Raw genomic sequence first — 23878 nt, forward strand, 5'->3', positions numbered from 1 at the left:
TGTACAGCTGCAGCATGACATCGTGGCTCCGAAACTCGATCCCCCTACTAATAAAAGCTAACACACCATATGCCTTCTTAACAGCCCTATTAACCTGGGTAGCAACCTTCAGGGATTTATGCACCTGGACACCATGATCTCTCTGTTCATCTACACTACCAAGAATCTTCCCATTAGCCCAGTACTCTGCATTCCTGTTACTCCTTCCAAAGTGAATCACCTCGCACTTTTCCGCATTAAACTCCATTTGCCATCTCTCAGCCCAGCTCTGCAGCCTATCAATGTCCCTCTGTACCCTACAGCATCCTTCGGCACTATCCACAACTCCACCGACCTTAGTGTCATCCGCAAATTTACTAACCCACCCTTCTACACCCTCTTCCAGGTCATTTATAAAAATGACAAACAGCAGTGGCCCCAAAACAGATCCTTGCGGTACACCACTAGTAACTAAACTCCAGGATGAACATTTGCCATCAACCACCACCCTCTGTCTTCTTTCAGCTAGCCAATTTCTGATCCAAAGCTCTAAATCACCTTCAACCCCATACTTCCGTATTTTCTGCAATAGCCTACCATGGGGAACCTTATCAAACGCCTTACTGAAATCCATATACACCACATCCACTGCTTTACCCTCATCCACCTGTTTGGTCACCTTCTCGAAAAACTCAATAAGGTTTGTGAGGCACGACCTACCCGTCACAAAACCGTGCTGACTATCGCTAATGAACTTATTCTTTTCAAGATGATTATACATCCTGTCTCTTATAACCTTTTCCAACATTTTACCCACAACTGAAGTAAGGCTCACAGGTCTATAATTACCAGGGCTGTCTCTACTCCCCTTCTTGAACAAGGGGACAACATTTGCTATCCTCCAGTCTTCCGGCACTATTCCTGTCGACAATGACGACATAAAGGTCAAGGACAAAGGCTTTGCAATCTCCTCCCTAGCTTCCCAGAGAATCCTAGGATAAATCTCATCTGGCCCAGGGGACTTATCTATTTTCACACTTTCCAAAATTGCTAACACCTCCTCCTTGTGAACCTCAATCCCATCTAGCCTAGTAGCCTGAATCTCAGTATTCTCCTCGACAACATTTTCTTTCTCTACTGTAAATACTGACGCAAAATATTCATTTAACACTTCCCCTACCTCCTCTGATTCCACACACAACTTCCCACTACTATCCTTGATTGGCCCTAATCTAACTCTAGTCATTCTTTTATTCCTGATATACCTATAGAAAGCCTTAGGGTTTTCCCTGATCCTATCCGCCAATGACTTCTCGTGTCCTCTCCTTGTTCTTCTTAGCTCTCCCTTTAGATCCTTCCTGGCTAGCTTGTAACTCTCAAGCGCCCTACCTGAGCCTTCACGTCTCATCCTAACATAAGCCTTCTTCTTCCTCTTGACAAGCGCTTCAACTTCTTTAGTAAACCACGGCTCCCTCGCTCGACAACTTCCTCCCTGCCTCACAGGTACATACTTATCAAGGACACGCAGTAGCTGCTCTTTGAATAAGCTCCACATTTCGATTGTTCCCATCCCCTGCAGTTTCCTTCCCCATCCTACGCATCCTAAATCTTGCCTAATCGCATCATAATTTCCTTTCCCCCCGCTATAATTCTTGCCCTGCGGAATATACCTGTCCCTGCCCATCGCTGAGGTAAACCTAACCGAATTGTGATCACTATCACCAAAGTGCTCACCTACATCTAAATCTAACACCTGGCCGGGTTCATTACCCAGTACCAAATCCAATGTGGCATCGCCCCTGGTTGGCCTGTCTACATACTGTGTCAGAAAACCCTCCTGCACACACTGGACAAAAACTGACCCATCTAAAGTACTCGAACTATAGTATTTCCAGTTGATACTTGGAAAGTTAAAGTCCCCCATAACAACTACCCTGTTACTCTCGCCCCTGTCGAGAATCATCTTCGCTATCCTTTCCTCTACATCTCATTGATTGATTGATCATTGATTGTTATGATTTGTCAACAACTCCGTTATCATTGTATCATGCAACTACCAGGATGGTAGCAGGCAAACCAGATGAACCTTAGTCTTTTTTCATCTAGCAATACCTCTGTCCCTATGTATAAGACAGTCTTCCTGGTTTTCCCAGGTAGAAATTATTGCAGTTGCATGGATAGATGTGCCTTGCTTACTGACTTCTGCCATTCTGAACTGCCTGTTCAGGAAACAGATAACAGCTGCTTGAAGTTACTCTCTTTACAATTCCCCTGAACTCTGTTGAGGAAATACCTGATCTCAATGTGATGATGCTTTGTATTGCTGCTGTTAACCAAGATCAGTGACTCAGTGATATGCGAGCATTGATCATTCAGAAAGAGAATACGAGAAAGAGTGTGAAAGACTGAGAAAAGAAAAAAGAGTCCATGTGACAGGCACAGATTGACAAATTTAACTGTTCATGTTTTGGCACAAGTGGATTAAGAAGCCAGATTGGTATAAACAGATTATTCAAACACAAGCAATTGAATGCAACAACTTCCATTTCACTGTGCTAATGTCCCACCTAATCATAGTAAATTCTTTCACACAACACTTCTGATCCTTGAATCAGTGATTTACATTTTATAATGAGTGACCAGCTATAAAACACGTGGCCATTAAATGCAGAATAAAGATTGAAGCAGGAAATCTTCCTGATAATTTAATACACGACAATGTGGCAGTGAGCTCCACAGACCAGGAAAATTCCGAATTCAAACCTCATGTCTTTGTCTCTATTCACTGCTTGCATGGTTTCAGTTTGTTGCTGGTGCTGTGATTCAATCATACACTGGGCAATTATTATATTGATAGATTACATTGCCCCAGCAATGTGTTTGGTCCCTACATCATTGAAGCACCCCGGTGCACTAGTGTAACATTTTTACATTTTCCACAGAATTATCCACTGGTTTGTCTGAGAGGTTGCCTCAGTTAATACAAAATTAAGGAAGTTTTGGTTCATGGTCCATCGGAACAGGAGTAGGTCATTTAGTCCCTCCAGACTGTTCCACTGGGGCTGCATTGAAACTATATCATGACAGGAAACCCTCACAGATGTCACACTGAGGAAATATTCATCCTATTGTCTAGACTGGATTCAAACTTAGGTCCGAGAGGTGAAGGATAGTGACTGGTTCATTATTTTACAATCAACAGAGAGAGCAGGGAAGAAGCTACCTGTTTGGTGAGTATCTGGTAAATGATTAAGGTTCATTCTAATCCTAATGTTTAATATAGTAAAGGAACTAGTGATAAGCTTAATAAAATATATAAAAAAAGGAAAATAAAATCAATAATTGAATAAAACAATTAAGTAGTTAATTAAAACACATTAAGTATGGCAGGACAGGTGATGGGTCATGGCTGCAGCATATGGGAGCTCCTGGATGCCAGTGTGATCCAGGGTAAACACGTCTGCAGTAAGTGTTTGCGGCTCGAAGAGCTTCGGCTCAGAGTCATTGAACTGGAGTCCGAGCTGCAGACACTGCAACACGTCAGGGACGGGGAAAGTTACATGAACATTTTGTACCAGGAGGCAGTCACATCCCTTAGGATAGGGTCTTCTGATTGGTCAGTGGTCAGGGACAGGAGAGTGTGGCTGCAGCTGAGGCAGGTAAGGGGACCCAGAGGGCATGAGTGCAGGAGCCTCAGCCTTTCTGATTGTCCAACAGGTTTAAGGTTCTTGCAGCTTGTTTGGATGAGAGTGGGAGCTGCAGGGTGGATGAGCTAGCTGACCATGGCACCATGGTACAGGAAGCCACTCAAGTGGAGGGAGAAAAAAGAAATGTAGTAGTAGTGGCGGACAGTATTGTTTGGGGATTGACACTGTTCTCTGCAGCAAACAGCGAGAGTCCAGACGGCTGTGTTCCCTGCCCGGTGCCAGGGTTCATGAGATCTGCTCAGGGCTGGAGAGGAGCTTACAATGGGAGGGGGAGGATCCAGTCATCATGGTCTATGTAGGTACCAACGACATAGGCAGGACAAGGAAAGAGGTTCTGCATAGACAGAGTGAGGAACTAGGCGCTAAATTAAGAAGCAGACCCTCAAAGGTAATAATCTCTGGATTATTACCTGAGCCATGTGCAAATTGGCATTGGACAAATAAGATTAGAGAAGCTAACGTGTGGTTCAAAGACTGGTGTGGTCGATGTGGGTTCCGGTTCATGCGGCAAAGGCACCAGCACTGGGCAAAGTGGTGGTTGTACCATTGGAACCGTGCTGCGGCCAGTGTTCTAGTGAGCCGCATAACTAGGGAAGTGGAGAGGGTTTTAAACTGAATAATGGGAGCAAGGGATCAAATTTGGGAAGATATGGTAAATCAAGGAGTAGAGGCACGGCAAGAGAGAAAGGTATTAATATGGGAAATGACAAACGACTGTGAGAGGAAGGGACAGAGCATACAAATCTAAGAGTAAATCAACAGATAAAACTAGAGGTTACAAAAATAATAAAAGGACACAACTAAAGGCTCTGTATCTGAATGCACATAGCATCCGAAACAAAACAGACAAACTGAGAGCGCAAATAGAAATAGATAAGTACGATCTGATAGCCATTACAGAGACATGGCTTCAGGAGGACATAGATTGGGACCTGAATATTGAAGGGTACATGGCAGTTAGGAAGGACAGGAAGCTAGGAAAAGGTGGAGGGGTAGCTCTGTTAAGTAATGATGTTATTAGCGCAACAGAGAGGGATGATCTAAGTTCAGGAGACCAGGGTGTAGAAGCAGTTTGTGTAGAGGTGAAAAATCATAAAGGCAAGAAGTCACTTATGGGAGTGGTGTACAGGTCACCTAACATTAACCACACTGTAGGACGGGGTATAAAGGAAGAAATAATGGCAGCTTGTCAGAAAGGTGCAGCGATAATTATGGGGGATTTTAACCTACATATAGACTGGAAAAATCAGATGGGCAGCGGTCGCCTAGATGAGGAGTACATAGAATGTTTTCGGGATAATTTCTTGGAACAATACATTCCGGAGCCAACCAGAGAGCAGGCTATACTAGACCTGGTATTGTGCAATGAGATAAGATTAATTAATGACCTCATAGTGAAGGTGCCCCTAGGTAGCAGCGATTATAATATGATTGAATTTTACATTCAGTTTGAGGGAGAGAAGAGTGGGTCCAAGACTAGTATTTTAAACTTAAATAAGGGCAATTATGAGGGCATGAAAGCAGAATTAGCTGAAGTGAACTGGCAAATCAGGTTAAGGGATAGGTCAATAGAAATGTAGTAGCAGACATTTAAGGGGATATTTCAGAATAGACAAAATGGATACATTTCAACGAGAAACAAAAATTCCAAGGGTGGGACCCGCCATCCGTAGTTAACTAAAACAGTTAAAGATAGTATCAAACATAAAGAAAAAGCTTATAATTGCGCAGAGATGGGACAGAATATAAAAAATAACAAAGAATGACTTAAAGATTGATAAGGAAGGTAAAATTAGAGTATGAGAGAAAGCTAGCTAGAAATATAAAGATAGAAAGTAAGAGTTTCTAAAGGTGTTTAAAAAAGAAAAGTTAACAAAGTGAATGTTGGTCCTATAGAAAGTGAGTCTGGGGAATTAATGTATAATAAGGAGATGGCAGATGAATTGAACAGATATTTTGCAACAGTCTTCACTATTGAGGATACAAGTAACATCCCAGTATTAGCTGTAAATCAGGAAATGGAAGGGAGGGAGGAACTCAAGAAAATTACAATCACCTGGAGCTGCGTTGTTGGAGCTGTGGGCTGACAAGTCCCTGGGTCCTGATGGACTTCATCCTGGGGTGTTAAAAGAAGTGGCTAGTGAGATAGTTGATGTGTTAGTTTTAATTTTCCAAAATTCCCTAGATTTGGGGACGGTTCCATTAGATTGGAAAACAGCGAATGTAACTCCTTTATTCAAAAAGGGAGGGAGACAGAAAGCAGGAAACTACAGGCCAGTTAGCTTAACATCTGTCTTAGGGAAAATGTTAGAAGCTATTATTAAAGATGTTATAGCAGGGCATTTAGAAAAATTCCAGGTAATCCGGCTAATTTGGTTTTATGAAAGGGAAATCATGTTTAACCAATTTATTGGAGTTCTTTGAGGGAGTTACATGTGCTGTGGATAAAGGGGAACCAGTGGATGTATTGTACTTAGATTTCCAGAAGGCATTTGATAAGGTGCCACATCAAAGGCTATTGCAGAAAATAAAAGCTCATGGCATAGAGGGCAACATTGGTGTGGATAGAAGATTGGTTAGCTAACAGGAAACAGAAAGTAGGCATAAATGGGTCATTTTCTGGTTTGCAAGATGTAATGAGTGGTGTGCCACAGGAATCTGTGCTGGGGCTTCAACTTTTTACAATTTATATAAATGATTTAGATGAAGGGACCGAAGGTATGGTTGCTAAATTTTCTGATGACACAAAGATAGGTAGGATAGTAACTTGTGTAGAGGACATAAGGAGGCTACAAAGGGATATAGATAGGTTAAGTGAGTGAGCAAGGACCTGGAAAATGGAGTATAATGTGGGCAAGTGGGAAATTGTCCACTTTGGCAGGAAGAATAAAAAAGCATATTATCTAAATGGTGAGAGATTGCAGAGCTCTGAGATGCAGAGGGATCTGGGTGTCCTAATGCATGAATCTCAAAAGGTTAGTATGCAGGTACAGCACCTTAGTTAGGTAAGCTAATAGAATGTTATCATTTATCACGAGGGGAATTGAATACAAAAGTAGGGAGGTTATGCTTCAGCTTTACAGGGCATTAATGAGACCACATCTGGAGTATTGTGTACAGTACTGGTCTCCTTATTTAAGGAAGGATGTAAATATGTTGGAGGTAGTACAGAGAAGGTTTACTAGACTAATACCTGGAATGGGCGGGCTGTCTTATGAGGAAAGATTGGACAGGCTAGGCTTGTATCTGCTGGAATTTAGAAGAGTAAGAGGCAACTTGATTGAAACATATAAGATCCTGAGGGGCCTTGACAGGATGGATGTGGAAAGGATGTTTCCCCTTGTGGGAGAATCTAGAACTAGGGGTCACTATTTAAAAATAAGGGGTCACCCATTTAAGCCAGAGATGAGGAGAAATGTTTTCTCTCAGAGGGTCGTGAGTCTTTGGAATTCTCTTCCTCAAAAGGCAGTGGAAGCAGAGTCTTTGAATATTTTAAGGCAGAGGTAGATAGATTCTTGATAAGCAAGGGGGTGAAAGGTTATCGGGGGTAGGTGGAAATGTGGAATCATCAGTTCAGCCATGAACTTATTGAATAGCGGAGCAGGCCCGAAGGGCCGAGTGGCCTACTCCTGCTCCTAATTTGGATGTTCTTATGTTTACCCAGTAACCTAGGTTTCTGTGTTCAGGAGAAAATATTTGATGAACCTTTTCTGGCTTGTTTTTAAAAAAAAATTTTCTTTCCATTTGTTTCCCTTCCTTCCCTACCTGCACACTCCTCGCTCTTTGCCACCTCATCTAATTAACAATTATTGGCATAAATTTTTAGACTGAGTACTGCAGTTGTAATGTCGGTGATTAGTTAATTCAGCACAGGCCAGTGATTCAAACGGGGTTATGTGCGGCTCACCTATTTTCAAACACCTCAAACTATAATTTCATCATCTGCAACTGAAGTAACCCATGGCTTGTCAGGCCCTTTGATGTCCAACAAATAATTCTTCATCAAAATGGTTATTTCTCTTTACAGGAAGTACCTGGGGTTACAATTCTTTGCTGTGTTTTTGCAGGGATAAATGCTGCTTCTCAGTCTCCTTTCACAAGTGCCCTGAAAAATGCCGACACTGAAGAGATCTGTCTGTACTTCATCAGAAAACACTGCAGCTATGAAGGTATCTGTAAAATTACTCAAGTTTGCCAAGAATGATGATTTACTGTGAGACAGTTTAAGTGATGATTTTTTTTCTTACACTATGTTTTAATTACACCATTATGGCATTTTTTTTTACCCATTTGCTTTACTCTCATGCTGCATTTACCTACACAGATAGCAACTCCAAGTAAGAAGGCACTTTTATAAGGGAAGTAAGGTGGTACTGATTCCATAGAGACACCAAGATTGACACTTGTGGTTTCCCTCATTAGTTCTGGAGTCAGCAACACACTAGTGTTAAGTAGAAGTGTTGCCTCTGCAGGTCCAGTGCAGACATAGATAGACAGGCAGTGATGCATTTGATTCCCTCTGTTTACCTGTTCCACCCAATTGGGAAAGATCAACCAAAAATAAAATGATAAACTGAATTTTTCAAATACATGTGGAAATGCAGTTGTTTGTCTATTGTGCTGGTTCTGTGGAACCTGTCCTGCGATATGGATGAGACAGTTTCCACCAATCTGACATCCTCGACCTACAGCATAAAACTGTTTGTTCAAACATTTCTGTAACCTGAACTCAGTCTAAAGCAATACACTTAAAATGAAAAATGTTGGGGACTGATGTCCCATTGGTGAAGGAAATGTCAGAAGAGCATTAATGCCCAGTGGATGTCACACACATAATGATCTTGATATGTGTGTTAGATATAATATTTAAATGTCAATTGAGTTTGGCTGTTAAGTTGCCTTGTGGAGTGAAATAAGTATGCTACAGGTGCAATCTCACTCCTGCTTAAGCCAATGTCAAATCTATGCATTACAGATTTGATATCTAATTTACTCTTAATTCAGAGTTCAGTAGTCCAGAAATATATTTGTTCTTTGATAAGGAAATAAAACGTCATCAGATGTTATTCATCCATGCCTTTATTACCTCCAGACTTGACTATTCTAATGCACTTCTCCCACATTCTACCCTCTGTAAACTTGAGGTCATCCAAAACTCTGCTGTCTGTGTCCTAACTCACACCAAATCCCATTCACCTATCACCCCTGTACTCGCTGACCTACATTGGGTCCCAAATAACCAAAGCCTTAATTTAAAAATTCTCATCCTTGTTTTCAATGGCCTGGCCTCTCCCTATCTCTGTAATCTCCTCCAATCCTACAACCCTCCGAGGTATCTGTGCTCCTCTGATTCCGGCCTCTTGAGCACTCCCAATTTTAATCGCTCTGCCATTGGTGGCCATGCCTTCAGCTGCCTAGGCCCTAGGGAATTCCCTCTCTACACTTCTCAGCCTCTCTACCTCGTTTTCCGCATTTAAGACACTCCTCAAAAGTTACTTCTTTGACCAAGCTTTTGGTCATCTGCCGTAATATCTCCGTATGTGGCTTGGTCTAATATTTTGTTTTATAATGCTCCTGTGAAGTCCCTTGACATGTTTTATTATGATAAAGGCACGATATAAATACAAGTTGTTGTTGCTGTTATTCAGTTCATTGTGCTCTGAAGTAACTATAAATGACAGCAATTATGTAAAAATTTGGAATGTATTTGGATGGTTTACCCTTTAGGCTAATTTTAGTCTCCCTGTGTTAACCAATTTTCTTTTCAGCTCACACACTAATCTCAAGATCACAGGATAATTACACATAAGGAAAGCCATTCAGCGCATCTTAATTCATCTGTCTAGAGGGATCCTAACATTCCCCCCATTGTAGCATGCAATTATTTCTTATATGGTTTCAGGGCTCTTGCTTACACTACTGTTTATATGTTAGCCTTGCCTCAGCGAGCACACTATTTTCTCTTGCCTCTGAAGGTTGTGAATTCAACCCCCTCTCCAGAGAATTAAGCATGTTATCTAAGGTGACATTCTGGGGAAGTGCTGTAAGAGTACTGCATTGTCAGAGGTGCCATCTTTCATATGGGACATCAAACCGAGGCCCTCTCAGGTGGATGTAAAAGTTCCAAATCAAAGAAAAGAAGGAAAGACCTTTCCAGTGTGCTGGCCAGTATTTATCCCTTAACTAAAGGGGCTAAGATGGATTATCTGATCATTACCTCATTGCTGTTAATGGAAATCCCATTGAAGTCCATAGAAATTTTTATTTCCATTGAAGCCACTGGAAGTACAGATTTGAAGTCCATAATCTAATATGTATAAAGCTGACTTTTGAGTCAGTGATGTTTGAGTACCTTTCTTACTGCCATATTGCAAAATTTGCTTTCAGCATTACACTGTAAATGACTCAGGGAGATAGGAATTTTTCAGAATCAATCCAGTCTAAGGGTTAATAACCACATTAATTTTTTTGTTTTGTACAGACAAGTGCATTCGGGTTCACTTCAACCTTCCATACAGATGGCAGATATTCAAGGGAACATGGCAGGATTTCCCAAACATGGAAGAGATTGAAATGGATTTCTGTGACCCAAACAATATCACCAGGTATCTCTCTGATGTAGTGCATTTTGTAATAAAAATAAATTATATTCCCAGTGTTGATAGACTTGAAAATAGAATTATTGAAATTACAGAGCACAGTCAATCACTGCATTCCAGATTTGCGTGCATTCCTGTCCCAAGACCAACCCTCTTAAATTTAAGGATAATTCCAAATCCTTATCCAACTGTTTTGAAAATTACTTGAACTGGCTTGAAGGACTGAATAGTCTACTCCTGATCCTATGTTCCTATGTACTCCTCAACCTACTGAAACTCTTGTCACACAGATCTCTAAGGCAGCCAATTCCAACATGTCTCCAATAGGCCATACTACAAAAGTTAACTATGGATTTCATACTTTCAGTTGGAACCATCTCATTTAAGCCTTTTGCCTTGAATGGGAAATGGCATTCTCTTATCATATGCTCCCAGTTGATATTTATTACTAGGCAATGCTGGGTTAGATTTTCAACTTGCTGCCCGAGCGTAAAACTGAAACTATGAATCAACCTCCATTTTTGAACTGAAAATCGGGTGGATGCTATAACAGGCGGATGATCTGCAATGCCAGTATTATGCCTGGGCGGCAAGTTGAAAATCTACCCCAAAGTTTTTATAATATTTTATTTATTCTCAATGTTCCACAGGATAATAAAAGAAAAAATGGAATTAATGCAAATCATCCTTTCTAAAAGTGAAATCTTATGACATATTACATAGTATTTACAGCACAGAAACAAACCATTTAGCCCACGCAGGTGTTTATGTTCCACTCTTCATTTAACTCAATCAACATATCCTTCTATTCCTTTCTCCCTTATATGTATATCTAGCTTCCCCTTAAATGCATCTGTGCTAGTCACCTTAACTACTCCTTGTGGTAGCAAGTTTCTGGATAAAGTTTCTGTTGAATTCCCTATTAGATTTATTAATGACAGTCTTATATTTATGGCCCCTAGTTCTGGTCTCCCCTGCAAGTGGAAACATCTTCTCCATGCTGACCCTATCAAACCCTTTCATAATCTTAAAGACCTCTATCTGGTCACCCCTCAGTCTTCTCTCTTCTAGAGAAAAGAGTTCTAACCTGTTCTATCTCTCCTGATGGGTGTAATCTCTCACTTCTGGATGCATTATAGTAAATCTCTTTTGCATTGTTTTCAGTGCCTCTACATCCTTTTTTATAATATGAAGACCAGAATTATTCACAGTACTCCGAGTGTAGTCTAACTAAGGTGTATAAAATGCTTTAAACATCTCTCAAAGTGCCTTAAAACAAACCAGACACAAAGTGTGGCTATTTATTAATGATAATGTGAAAGCAGGAGATCATGCAGGGGCCGTGCACAACTTTAGTTTGAGAGTTTTCTTTACTAACTATTCAAGAATTGCTAAATACTGACTGAAAAGTTTGGGCTTAACTTCCGTTATTCTGTTACAGTAACTGTAGGATGAGAGAAAGCCTGAGTATTTTTTAAAAATCAATTTCAATCCATGTTGCATTCTGCAAAGACTTAGTGAGTAAATATTGATTAGTGGCAGAGGCACTCATGGCAAGAAATAAAAACAGAAAACGCTGGAAATACTCAGCAGGTCAGGCAACATCTGTGGAGAGAGAAACAAAGTTCATCAGTTCTGATGAAAGGTCGCAGACCTGAAACATTGGGCTGGATTTTAAAGCCCTTCTACCGTCAGGAATGTTGCGGGGGGCAATGAAGATTGGTGTGGCAGAGGTCCGCCACCGGCCCTGTGCCGATCTCAGCGGTGAGGCCTTGTGGCGGCCGTCCGGCAACGGGATCCCCATTTCAATATGTAAACTAATTTACCTACCTGATTTAATGACGGTCCCGTCACCTCCTTAATCGTCGCACTGATTTTCATTCGGGCGGGGCGGGTGGGGTGGGGGCTGATGGGAAGGAGTAAAGGGAAAGTTGCCGAACTTTGGAGGGGGGAAAGGGCAAATTCTCACTATTCGCATTCTGGGGGAGAAAAGGGTATGAATGGCCAGAAATGCCATGGGGAGGGTGAAAAAATGCATTCAAATATCATGTAATTCTGTTTTGTTGCAATGTAACTTACCTGGCCCTTTTAATTTTTAAATGTTCATTAAAGGCTGTAAGGGCTTTAAAAATGGTGCCGGACGCCATTGCCTGTGACAGCTTGCTCGCCCCCTCCACGTCATCGCGGGGGTAGGCACCAGATCCATGCAAATGAGCCACTGCGTTTGAAATCGTGGCAGCTCCGTGACGTGGTGCCCGTGCACGCGGGCCGCAGTTTTTTACATCGACTGCCAACTTCGGCGGAGGACTCTTAATATGCAGCCCATTAACTCTGTTTCTCTCTCGACAAATGCTGCCTGACCTGCTAAGTATTTCCAGCATTTTCTGTTTTTATTTCAGCTTTTCAGCAACTACAGTATTTTGCTTTTGTATTCATATTAAGAAACTGTCTTTTGGAAAGGAATCTGATATGTTCTGAAATGTTGATTTTGGTTCCATTTTAATTCATAAAAAGATATTAAGAATGTAGCTCATGTACAATTGATCCTACCACAGATTTTACCCCAAAATGTAATCTCCTAAAAGTTCTATATAAATGCTCCCTGAACTCTAAAAGTAATGTAAGAAATCTTCAGGCAACTCAGCCATCTTTACAATATAACCTCAGGCCTGCTGCCTTCCAGACATCGGGCTGGATTTTACAGCCCCCCGCTGCGACATTGGGGGTTCGGGAGGGTGGGGGGGGGGGTCGGAAAGTGCCTCCGGCAGCGGCCCGCCATGGGCCACACGCTGGGAAGGCCTGGCCCCATATTGCTGGTGTTGGTGAGGCTTTGTGGCAGCCCCTCTGCCGCTTGGCGATAGAAGCCAAATCTACATATGCAAAAAATTAAAATACCTGCATTAATGAACGTCGCGCTCCCGTGCCACACTGATATTAGTGCTGATGGCTGGCACTCTCACGCCTTCGGATCCCCGTCTGGAGATCCGAGGTATAACACTGGTGAGATGGGGGGAGCAGGTAAGTTTCTCTGTGCGGTGGGGGATGGGGGGAGCGGTAGAGGGTGGGGAGCAGCATCAGAGTGATTTGATTGGTGTAGGGGATGGTGGGAAGGGGTGAAGGTTAAAGTTTGTGAACTTTGTGTGGGGGAAGGTCAGGTGTACAAGGTAAGTATTTTTGTGGGGGGAGGGCAAGGAATTAAATGTGTGGTTGTTGGGGGGATGGGAAAGGGTCTAGATCAATAAATTTATGTTTTACAGCACATTTCCCTTTAAAAATTTAGATAACAATGTAGGGCTTGAAGCCCTTTAAAAATGGCATTGGTGCCTGCACAGTGGCGCCTGGCGCAGTTGCCAGGGATAGACCTCCACGTCATCGGGGGAGGCGGGTGGTCCACCCTGGCCATTTAAACGAGCCTCCGTGTTTAATATCGCAGCGGCTCCGCGACGAGCGGTCCGCAAGGGCAGACCGCCATAGTTTACGTCCACCACCGATCTTGGTAGCGGACATGTAAAATTCAGCTGATCGTTACCCTTCTATCAGCAGCACAGCAATCATTAGATTAGAGATACAGCACTGAAACAGGCCCTTCGGCCCACCGAGTCTGTGCCGAACATCAACCACCCATTTATACTAATCCTACACTAATCCCATATTCCTACCAAACATCCCCACCTGTCCCTATATTTCCCTACCACCTACCTATACTAGTGACAATTTATAATGGCCAATTTACCTATCAACCTGCAAGTCTTTTGGCTTGTGGGAGGAAACCAGAGCACCCGGAGAAAACCCACGCAGACACAGGGAGAACTTGCAAACTCCACACAGGCAGTACACAGAATCGAACCCGGGTCCCTGGAGCTGTGAGGCTGCGGTGCTAACCACTGCGCCACTGTGCCGCCCTATTCATAAACATGGAATATTTGATAATCTCTATCTGTATTTATCCGTGTACCCTACCAGATGCTTTTGCTGGGATTCTGTTCCAGAAGATCCATTATGTGGTCTGGAAAAATACATTCTAATCTCCAGTCTCATAGGATGATTAATTTTAAACCTGTGCCCTTTATTTCTGTGCTCAAACAGTGTACCTATATCTGTCTGTGACTGCCAGTATATTAATGACCGGAATTGTATCTCTCTTCAAGTTCTCTTCAAATTGTTTTAACAGATCAGGACCTGCTCCCATTAACTTTGAGAGAATGATGTGTGAGTCTTACCAGGTGAGGCGTCTCTCTACTGCGTCCTCGGTTACGAAACCCCCACACTATATCCTGACTACTGAATGGCTGTGGTACATAAAGGATATGTTTGGAAAATGGACTGAATATGGAAGTCAAGTAAGTTTCATATTCCTTTTCTTTCCTGGGATCTTGGCCAGCATAGAACAATTCTAGGAATTCTGTGTAATAAGTCAACAGTCTTTTTGAGTGAAATTTGTAAATTTGGGGCAGATTTTCAACTTGTTGCCCAGGCATAATACTGACATTACATCAAGAGTAAAAGCCTTCTGGAAGAGATAAATATTGTTTTAAAAAGTTTGCAAGAGCAGGGGATTTAGCCCCAGTGTCCTGGCCAAAAACAGATTATCTGGTCATTATCATATTGCTGTTTGTGGGAGATTGCTGTGCTGACTGCCATGTTTCCTGCATTACAACAGTGACGACACTTAAAAACATTACTTAATTGACTGTAAAGTGCTTTCAGACGTCTGGTGGTTGTGAAAGGTGCTATCTAAATGCAAGTCTTCTCTTTGATATTTATACCATACACTCCCATTGGCTTTAATGCTCTTTCTATAATGTGCGCAAAACTGTGCCATTGTTCTAACCATTTGTTTTCGTCATGGTCCCCTTTTCACCCTCATTTTTATACTGTCTCTTGGAGACCTTCTTCACAGACACATTGTCATCTCTACATAAATGTTGGTGACACCCAGATGAAGGAATTGTGTTTCTGCACCTTAGGTTTCTTTGTTCCTCCACAACGTTCAGCAACTTTTGATTGTAAGCATACTCCCACTCCTCGGCTGAATTTAATCTCAGTGACAGGGGTCCCAGCAATGGGCTGGAAGGCCGGGGGGGGTGGGGGGCAGAGGGGTGTGTGTGTGTGTGTGTGTGTGTGTGTGTGTGTGTGTGTGTGTGTGTGTGTGTGTGTGTGTGTGTGTGTGTGTGTGTGTGTGTGTGTTGGGGGGGGGGCGGGTGGTGACCCTGCCTCAGCCCTCTATCAGACCCCCGGGTGAATTCAACGATGGGCAGGTAACTAACTGCAACTAAATCCACTGTCGGGGATGCCGTCCCCTGTAAGGGATAAGATCCTATCCCAAAAGCTGTCGGTCAATCAGAGGACCGTAGATTGCCCCCACAGGAGAGAACCCTCCACCCCTCCCCCACCACCTCCCTGAGGCTGCCAGGTCTTACCTGGCAATGCCTGCATACAGCGGCAGGCCGCTCCAACCCCCCCCCCCCCGCCACCTCCCAAACCTGCCAAGAATGAGGCACATTAATATTTTCATGAACATTGATTTTAAACTGTTACTGGAGTTAAGAAAGGACTTGTTAAACAGATCAGCCGTGGCTGGAAAAGACATTTGCATATTAACAGACAGTGTTCTGAAGGACAAAGCAATCATTCCCAGACATTCAACCCACAATGGACATTTGATCACCAGACATTGAAGGTGGGGGAGCTCGCATTCCAGGTTGACTGCTAAGATGGCCGAATACACAAATGGACATGGTCAAACCAACTAGTCACATGACTAACCTGCTGGGCAACCTGAGTTTTTTGAATTTGTACAAACAGTTTGGGCAGAAAGCTGTTTGCTCCTGGATTGAGAAGATCTTTCTCCTGTCTTCTTCTATCTGTTTCTCACAAGCCTCTGAATCCACTGAAGCCACATGAACCCCAAGAGAAAAAAGTCTCCTACAGGGAACAAGGTTTAAGAAGAAAACTGGGCCGCAATGAAAAGCAAGATTTACCTACAATCAAGGACTCTACAGTGAGTTCGAAGAACCGTAACAAAAACTCTTCAGATATTGCCTCAAACTTTTCCACTTTATTTTCTGCCACTCTTTTTTGTCTCTATCTGCATGTGTGTATCACATGTGCGTGCTAGCATGGGCACATCATGTATCCGTAGGTGTTAACCGAATTAGAGTTTAAGTGTAATAAATTTCAACTTTTTTTCTTTAAACCTAAGAAAGCCTGTTTGTGCTCGTTTCTTTACCCTTTAATTGAAAAGCGGTGAATAAGGATTCACCAAGGGGGAGCTAAAAATACAGTGTGTGTAAAATCTAAACCCTGTTACATTAAGACCAGGTGAAGACTGAAAGGGAACCCTAGACCTCTTTCTCACCTGGTCATAACAGAAATTTGGGGGCTAGCATCTGGAATTGACCTACAGAGCAGCGAGAGAAATTGGAAGTGGGAAGCCATATTGTCCCCAATCAAAAAGAGCAAGATCAATACTAACATGTCTGCAACTGAAGCTAGTAGCTCTCCAAGCCAGGGTGAAGTAACTTGGGATAAGTTAAAAGCACTGTCTATGGAGGAGTTGAGAAAAATGGCAGAGCAGTATGGGATCACTGTATGTGGCAAGGCTAGGAGGTCTGAACTCCTAAGGCTAGTGGCCAGCCATCTTTCCCTTGAATTTGTAGAAGCAGAAACAGGGTTAGAAGCAGACCCAGAGAGGGTACTGCAAACAAAGATACAATTGGAACAAAGGAAACTTGAATTAGAAGACAGGGAAAGAGAAAGAGAGAGACAGGGGAAGGAGAAACAGAGAGCCTTCCAAAAGAAATATGAAGAGGAAAAAAGAGAGGAGAGAGAGAAAGACAGGAGAAGGAACGAGAGAAAGAATATTCCGGAAGGAATGCGAAGAAAGAGAGCTGAAGTGGCTTGAGTTAACAAGGAGGCGACAGAGTAACCCCAATGAAAGCATGGCCAATATGGAGGTGCATAATACAGGACTGATTGTTAATTGTTAAAACTAGCTCAACTAATTCCAGAATTCAATGAGGAAGATGTAGAAGAGTTTTTTGTGTCCTTTGAGAGACTGGCAAGGCAGCTAAAATGGCCACCTGAGACCTGGGCTCTTTTACTACAAAGCACGCTAACTGGAAAGGCAATGAGGTTTATTCCCTGTTGCCAGATGAGAGTTCATCAAATTATGAACTGACCAAAAATGCTATCCTTGGGGCATATGAATTGGTACCCGAAGCCTATTGCCAAAAGTTTAGAACCCTCAAGAAGCAAGCTAATCAAACGTATCTAGAGTTTGAAAGAAGTAAGCAGTTGGCTTTTGACCAGTGGCTTAGGGCTCTTAAAGTACAGCTCAGCTATGAGAATCTCAGAGAAGTAATTCTGTTAGAGGAATTTAAAAACTCTCTCTCACTCTCCATTAGGACCCATGTAGAGGAGCAGTGGGTCCAGAGAGCTCGGCAAGTGGCCGTTCTGTACAATGAGTTTGCTTTAATTGAGAAGTCGGTTTCCCAGGGGAGAATCTTTCCTAATCACCCCCACAAATCCAAAAAGGACAAATGGTGGGAAGGTGATAGGAGCCCAAGCAGTCCTGAGAGAGAAAGGAAAGCAGGAGACACAGGGGACCCTCCTCTAGCCAAAAAGGAAGGTGCTGTGAGCAAGATTGAGACCCAGAGACCTGTGTGTTTCCATTGTAATAAAGCAGGGCATTTAAAAGCTGACTGCTGGAAACTAAAGGGAAAACAGGTAGGGTTAATCCGGGCACACCCACTCAGTGAAGAGGGGATCCTCATGGAAAGCATAGCAGAACAAGCTGTGGCTTTAACTGCAGTAATAGTGAGACCCAGGAAGCTTATGGTTGCAAGTGCAGGAAAATTAAGTAGGATTTCTGAGGGTTATCAAGGCTTTGTGTCGGAAGCAAAAGTAACTGCATTCCCCTCGAGTGGGGTAAGCAAGCCCATAGTGATTCTCAGGGACACAGGGGCCACTAGATCCCTTTTACTGGGAAAAGGCCTGACCTTTCACCCAGAGAGTGCAGTGAACACCAGAATGGTGGTGAATGATATTGGAAGGCAGTGTATGCCTGTACCTGTACACCAGGTGCACCTGGAGTGTGACCTCGTTTCAGGACTGGTGACCAGAGGGTTTGTCCCTAGTTTGCCTGTGGACGGGGTTGACCTGCTCCTAGGTAATGATCTGGTGGGGGTGAAGGTGGTAGCCCCCCCCACCCAGTAGTGAAAGAAAGACCGCCAGGAGGTCAGAGCGACAGGGCTGCGGCAGACCCCTGCAGTTTCCCTGAAATTGTAGTGAATTAGGCCATGATCAAACCAGCTCCCCCAGAGGAGACTGAATTAGAACTGCAGGCAGATGACCAGGTCTGTCTGTCTGAGACTTTCTATGGAAAGTTAGGAGACCCAGGGAATGAATTAAACGGATTTTCCCCAGCTGAGGCTCAGCGAGCCGACTCACTATTGTGAGAATTAGCACAGGCTGCCCAGTCTGAAAGTGAAGCAGAGGGAATCCCTGATTGCTACTATTTAAAGAATGAGGTACTGATGAGGAAATGGAGTTCTCCTCACAGACCTGAGAGCAAGGAGTGGAGAGTAGTTCACCAGTTTATGGTGCTGCAGAGGTACCAGAGAAAAATATTAAGAAGGGCCCATGAGACTACAGTGGCTGTACATGCCATATTTTATGAAAGACCAAAGCCCGCATAAGACGGCAGTTTGACTGGCAAAAACTCCACAAAGATGTGGTGGAGTACTGTAGGAATTGCCACATGTGCCAGGTTGAGGTGAAATCTCAACCTACAGTGAAACCTGCACCCTGAAGTCCTGTTAGGAGGGCTGGTGAATTGTAAGGGACCCTCCCCCCCACCCCTGAGAACAAAAAGGGACAGGCAAGGCACAAGGCTGGCAAAAGGTTAGAAAGAGAAGGGGAAAAAGTGACCAAGAGGGCAGGTTATAGGAAGTCTGGGAGGAATCCTGGATGAAAACCCCTACTGTCTGGTCAGGCAACCCCGAACAATGTGAAAAGTTAGAGGTTGCCTCCAAAGTTGCCAACAGCATTTACAGGAGCTTGCAGAGACAAAGAAAGACCTCTACGGGGCAGGAAAACTGTGAGGGTAATGCCTCACCTAGTCAAAGTGCCATGGGGGGGGGGGGGTGCAGTAGAGTCTGCACAAATACCTGCAGGAAGGAGTGTCCTCTTGAACAAAGGGGAGATTAGCAAAGAATCCTCCTCTACAGTCAGAAAAACAGCGAACCACCCATCCCCTGAAGTCTTTGCATGACTCAGCAAAGCACTGAAAGAGAGTTCAGGATAGACCCGCCCACTACTGACTTTTAAAAAAAAATTAACTCAGCAGGAACAAAGACCCTAGGCAGCCATGGAAATGGGCAAATGGAAGTGAAACTTTCCAAAAAAGAAGAACCACATGTTTATTGGGATGCAATTAAAAGGGGGCAATTAAAGCAGCACTGGCACCAAGAGAAGAAGGCTGTAATAAGTTTTAGGATTTATGAATGAATGGGAATAAATGAGAGAAATGCATGGGTTTTTCAGTATCTTACATTTTTCTCTCGACCCTTTTAATGAAATGCGCTTTTCTCAAATCTCATTTCATTCCACTGGGTGTGGAGGTGTCATGCCAGGTCCCCACCTGCCAAAAATGAGGCACATTAATTTTGTCATGAACATTGATTTTAAACTGTTACTGGAGTTAAGAAAGGACTTGTTAAACAGATCAGCTGTGGCTGGAAAAGACATTTGCATATTAACAGACAATGTTTTGAACGACAAAGCAGCCATTCCCAGACATTCAACCCACAATGGACTTTTGATCACCAGATGTTGAAGGTGGGGGAGCTCGCATTCCAGGTTGACTGTTAAGATAGCCGAATATACAAATGGACATGGTCAAACCAACTAGTCACATGACTAACCTGCTGGGCAACCTGAGTTTTTTGAATTTGTACAAACAGTTTGGGCAGAAAGCTGTTTGCTCCTGGATTGAGATCTTTCTCCTGTCTGTTCCCATCTGTTTCTCACAAGCCTCTGAATCTACTAAAGACACATGAATCCCAAGAGAGAAAAGTCTCCTACAGGGAACAAGGTTTAAGAAGAATACTGGGCCGCAATGAAAAGCAAGATTTACCTACAATCAAGGACTCTACAGTGAGCTCGAAGAACCGTAACAAAAACTCTTCAAATATTGCCTCAAACTTTTCCACTTTATTTTCTACCGCTCTTTTCTGTCTCTATCTGCATGTGTGTATCACGTGTGCCTGCTTGTGTGGGCACGTCATGTATCTGTCGGCGTTAACCGAATTAGAGTTTAAGTTTAATAAATTTAAACTTTTTGTCTTGAAATCTAAGAAAGCCTGTTTGTGCTCGTTTCTTTTCCTTATAATTGAAAAGCGGTGAACAAGTATTCACCAAGGGGGAGCTAAAAACACAGTGTGTTTAAAATTTAATCCCTGTTATAGTAAGACCAGGTGAAGGCTGAAAGGGAACCCCAGACCTCTTTCTCACCTGGTTGTAACAGGCTTAACTGCCTCCCAGTGGACTTACTGTCTGCCATGGTGCCTGCTGCAGACAACCTATCGTGGGAGCAGGACAATGTCTGGCATGCCACCTGACGCCAATCCACACCATTTAGTCTGCCCCCCTGCCTCCCAGCCCGTCTCCATATTCCCCACCACATCCACACCTTTCTCCTACCTACACTAGGGGCAATTTACAATAGCCAATTTACCTATCAATCTGCAAGTCTTTGGCTGTGGGAGGAAACAGGAGCACCCGACGGAAACCCACGCGGTCACAGGGAGAACTTGCAAACTCCACACAGGCAGTACCCAGAACTGAACCCGGGTCGCTGGAGCTGTGAGGCTGCGGTGCTAACCACTGCGCCGCCCTTCTAATATATTGGCAGTATATAGAGAGAAGCCTGTGTGGCCAGAGCTGAGCCTTTTAAGATTATGAGAACATCAGGATTTTCAGGAACAGGAAAAGGTCATTAGGCCCAACAAGTAGTAGCCTTCTTCATGGATCTCAATTCTAAACTTGTCATCATATCCCTCGATTTGTACTTTCTCTAGAGATTTGACTGATTGATTGCTTCTTGAACTCATTTGCACTGGCTGCTTCAATAGCTGCTCCTATTAACTTGTGTCACTGCCTATTACCCCCTATGTGTAAAAAGGGCCTCCCTTCCTATTCTTAACATCCGATGGTTTAACTTGCTTCCACTGATATCTGAACCCTTTACTGCTGTGTGCAGTTATCTTGGATCCTCCTTATTAATCCCCTCATATACTTGAAAACATTGTCATCATCTAAAAAAAAACACCTGACTCCCCCCACCTTCTCTTATCACTTAAATTTTAGATACCGGACTTACCATTGTTTGCTCACTTCTCTACCCTCTCAAGGGCAAAAGGCGTAATTGGTGAGTTAGTAAGCTTTGCTTTGCGGAAGAATGAAGCCTTGATGAAAAAAATGTCTAATCATTAGGTTGGCATATTTGACAGGATCAAGTGCATATTACATCCACAGACCTGGAGAATGTCTATTTGGCCAATAGCAGTGCTGAAGTGCCTATTGGAGAATTCAATGAAACACTAAGCTTTAAAGGTACAGTCAGTTCATGTAACACTGTCATTTGTGTAATTTTTTCATACGTTCACATACATACAAATATTATATGAAGCAGTTTATATATTTTAATTTCATGATGTCTGTAGAGGAGTAAATTGGGACACTTTTGGAGCTGTGCATATTCTGGTATGCAATGGGGGAATTATAACCCCCACGCCCCAAAGATGCGGCACAGTGGCGCAGTGGTTAGCACAGCAGCCTCACAGCTCCAACGACCCGGTTCAATTCTGGGTACTGCCTGTGCGGAGTTTTCAAGTTCTCCCTGTGACTGCGTGGGTTTTCGCCGGGTGCTCCAGTTTCCTCCCACAGCCAAAGACATGCAGGTTGATAGGTAAATTGGCCATTATAAATTGTCCCTAGTATAGGTAGGTGGTAGGGGAATTGAGGGAAGGTGTGGATGTGGTAGGAATATGGGATTAATGCAGGATTAATATAAATGGGTGGTTGATGGTCGGCACAGAATCAGTGGGCCGAAAGGCCTGTTTCAGTGCTGTATCTCTAAATAAAAAAATAAAAAAAAAATAAAAAAAAAAGATTTGGTGGGGTAACATTGGAACAGGAGTAGGACATTTAGCCCCTCATGCCTGTTCCATCATTCAATAAGATCATGGCTGATCTGCAACCTAACTCCATGGATAACCTTGAGGACCTGTTCTTTAATTTAACTGCGAGTTCCTGGTACTCTCCAAATAGGACCTCTTGCTTACTCTTCCTATGTTGTTGGTCCCAAAATGAATCACAACATTTGGATCCTCCTTCTCCCTTTCCAGTATCTTTTCAAGCTGGTTTGAGATGGCCGTCATCCTGGCACCAGGTAGGCAACATAACGTGTAGGACTCTGGATCCTGCTTACAAAGGATGCTGTCTCCCCTAATTATTGAATCCTCTACAACTATGACATTATACTTCTCCTCCTCCTCCCTTTGGACAACCAAGGTGCCATGGTCAACATTCTGGCTGTCCTGCTGACTGTCTTTAGCCTTCTCCTCAGAGGTAACAAGTACATTGTACCTGTTGAATAGGATCGGTTTCTGTGGATCCTCATTCTCTATCTCGCCTGAGTTCCCCTTACTCTGCATGCTTTCGGTCACACAAACTCCAGTTGAACTGCACTTCTCCATGAGGTGTGACTGAGGTCTGGAGCAAACTGTCCAAATACTTCTCCCCCTCCCTCCCCATTCTGAAGCCTGAACCCACTCTGAAGCCATAATCTCTTTCACTCCCCAGCAATTTCTCCCTCCGTCCCACCTTCCTTTTCCCTCCTCAGCTGAGGCCTTGTGCCACAGACCTTCCCGCCTGACAGCCAGCCATCCCAATCTAGCTGGGAAACGACGACAAAGCGTTCAAATGTAAAATTCAGGATCTCCACATTATCCGCATTTCAGAGTTTCCATGTCGCTACAAACGTCTCCCACCACAACACCCACAACCTCCCCCCTCCCTCCCCACCTCACCTAACTCAGTTCATGCAATTTCATTGCACTGGGTGGAGGGGAATTAAGAAGTCCTGCTGCATTAACTGTTGATTAGGGGTGGTGTTTTTGCCTTGCTTCAGCAAGATACTGCTGTTTACCTCAGTGTTTTTAATCTTGATGCAATGCCATAACCTGCTGATACACGATTCTCAAGCTGTTAATGGCACTCTTTACCTTAAACTGACTGTCATCTGGCAGAGACTTCTGTTGTGAGTCTTGTGATGTCCGGTCTGAAGAATTGGCTCCTTCTGCAACTCACTAAACAGATCAAGCCAGTCCTGCACATCTACATGCTCCCATTGTAACACAAGCTTCTTAATGCAAATATATAGAAACAAATAACTGGCTCAAATATAATCCTCAGGCCATTAATTACTTGTTTTCCAATGCCCAAATTTTCTGTCATATCCAAAAATTCTACACAAAAGAATCGACAGATTTTTGAATTATTTTATTTTCAGATCTTAAAAGACAAGTA

General features: G+C 43.3%; 1 protein-coding gene across 2 annotated transcripts in view; it reads left to right on the forward strand.

Moving 5' to 3' along the window:
• The window catches only part of LOC137379605 (protein mono-ADP-ribosyltransferase PARP12-like), a 101842-nt gene that overhangs the window by 58477 nt on the left and 19487 nt on the right, over nucleotides 1–23878 (forward strand). For both annotated transcript variants that reach the window (XM_068050669.1, XM_068050670.1), the window contains exons 4-7: nucleotides 7754–7855; nucleotides 10168–10291; nucleotides 14457–14625; nucleotides 21799–21901. In XM_068050669.1, the coding sequence (XP_067906770.1) occupies nucleotides 7754–7855; nucleotides 10168–10291; nucleotides 14457–14625; nucleotides 21799–21901 (498 nt within the window). The remainder of the gene's footprint in view (nucleotides 1–7753; nucleotides 7856–10167; nucleotides 10292–14456; nucleotides 14626–21798; nucleotides 21902–23878) is intronic.

The sequence above is a fragment of the Heterodontus francisci genome, chromosome 18 (assembly GCF_036365525.1).
Source record: "Heterodontus francisci isolate sHetFra1 chromosome 18, sHetFra1.hap1, whole genome shotgun sequence".
NCBI classification, from domain to species: Eukaryota; Metazoa; Chordata; class Chondrichthyes; order Heterodontiformes; family Heterodontidae; genus Heterodontus; species Heterodontus francisci.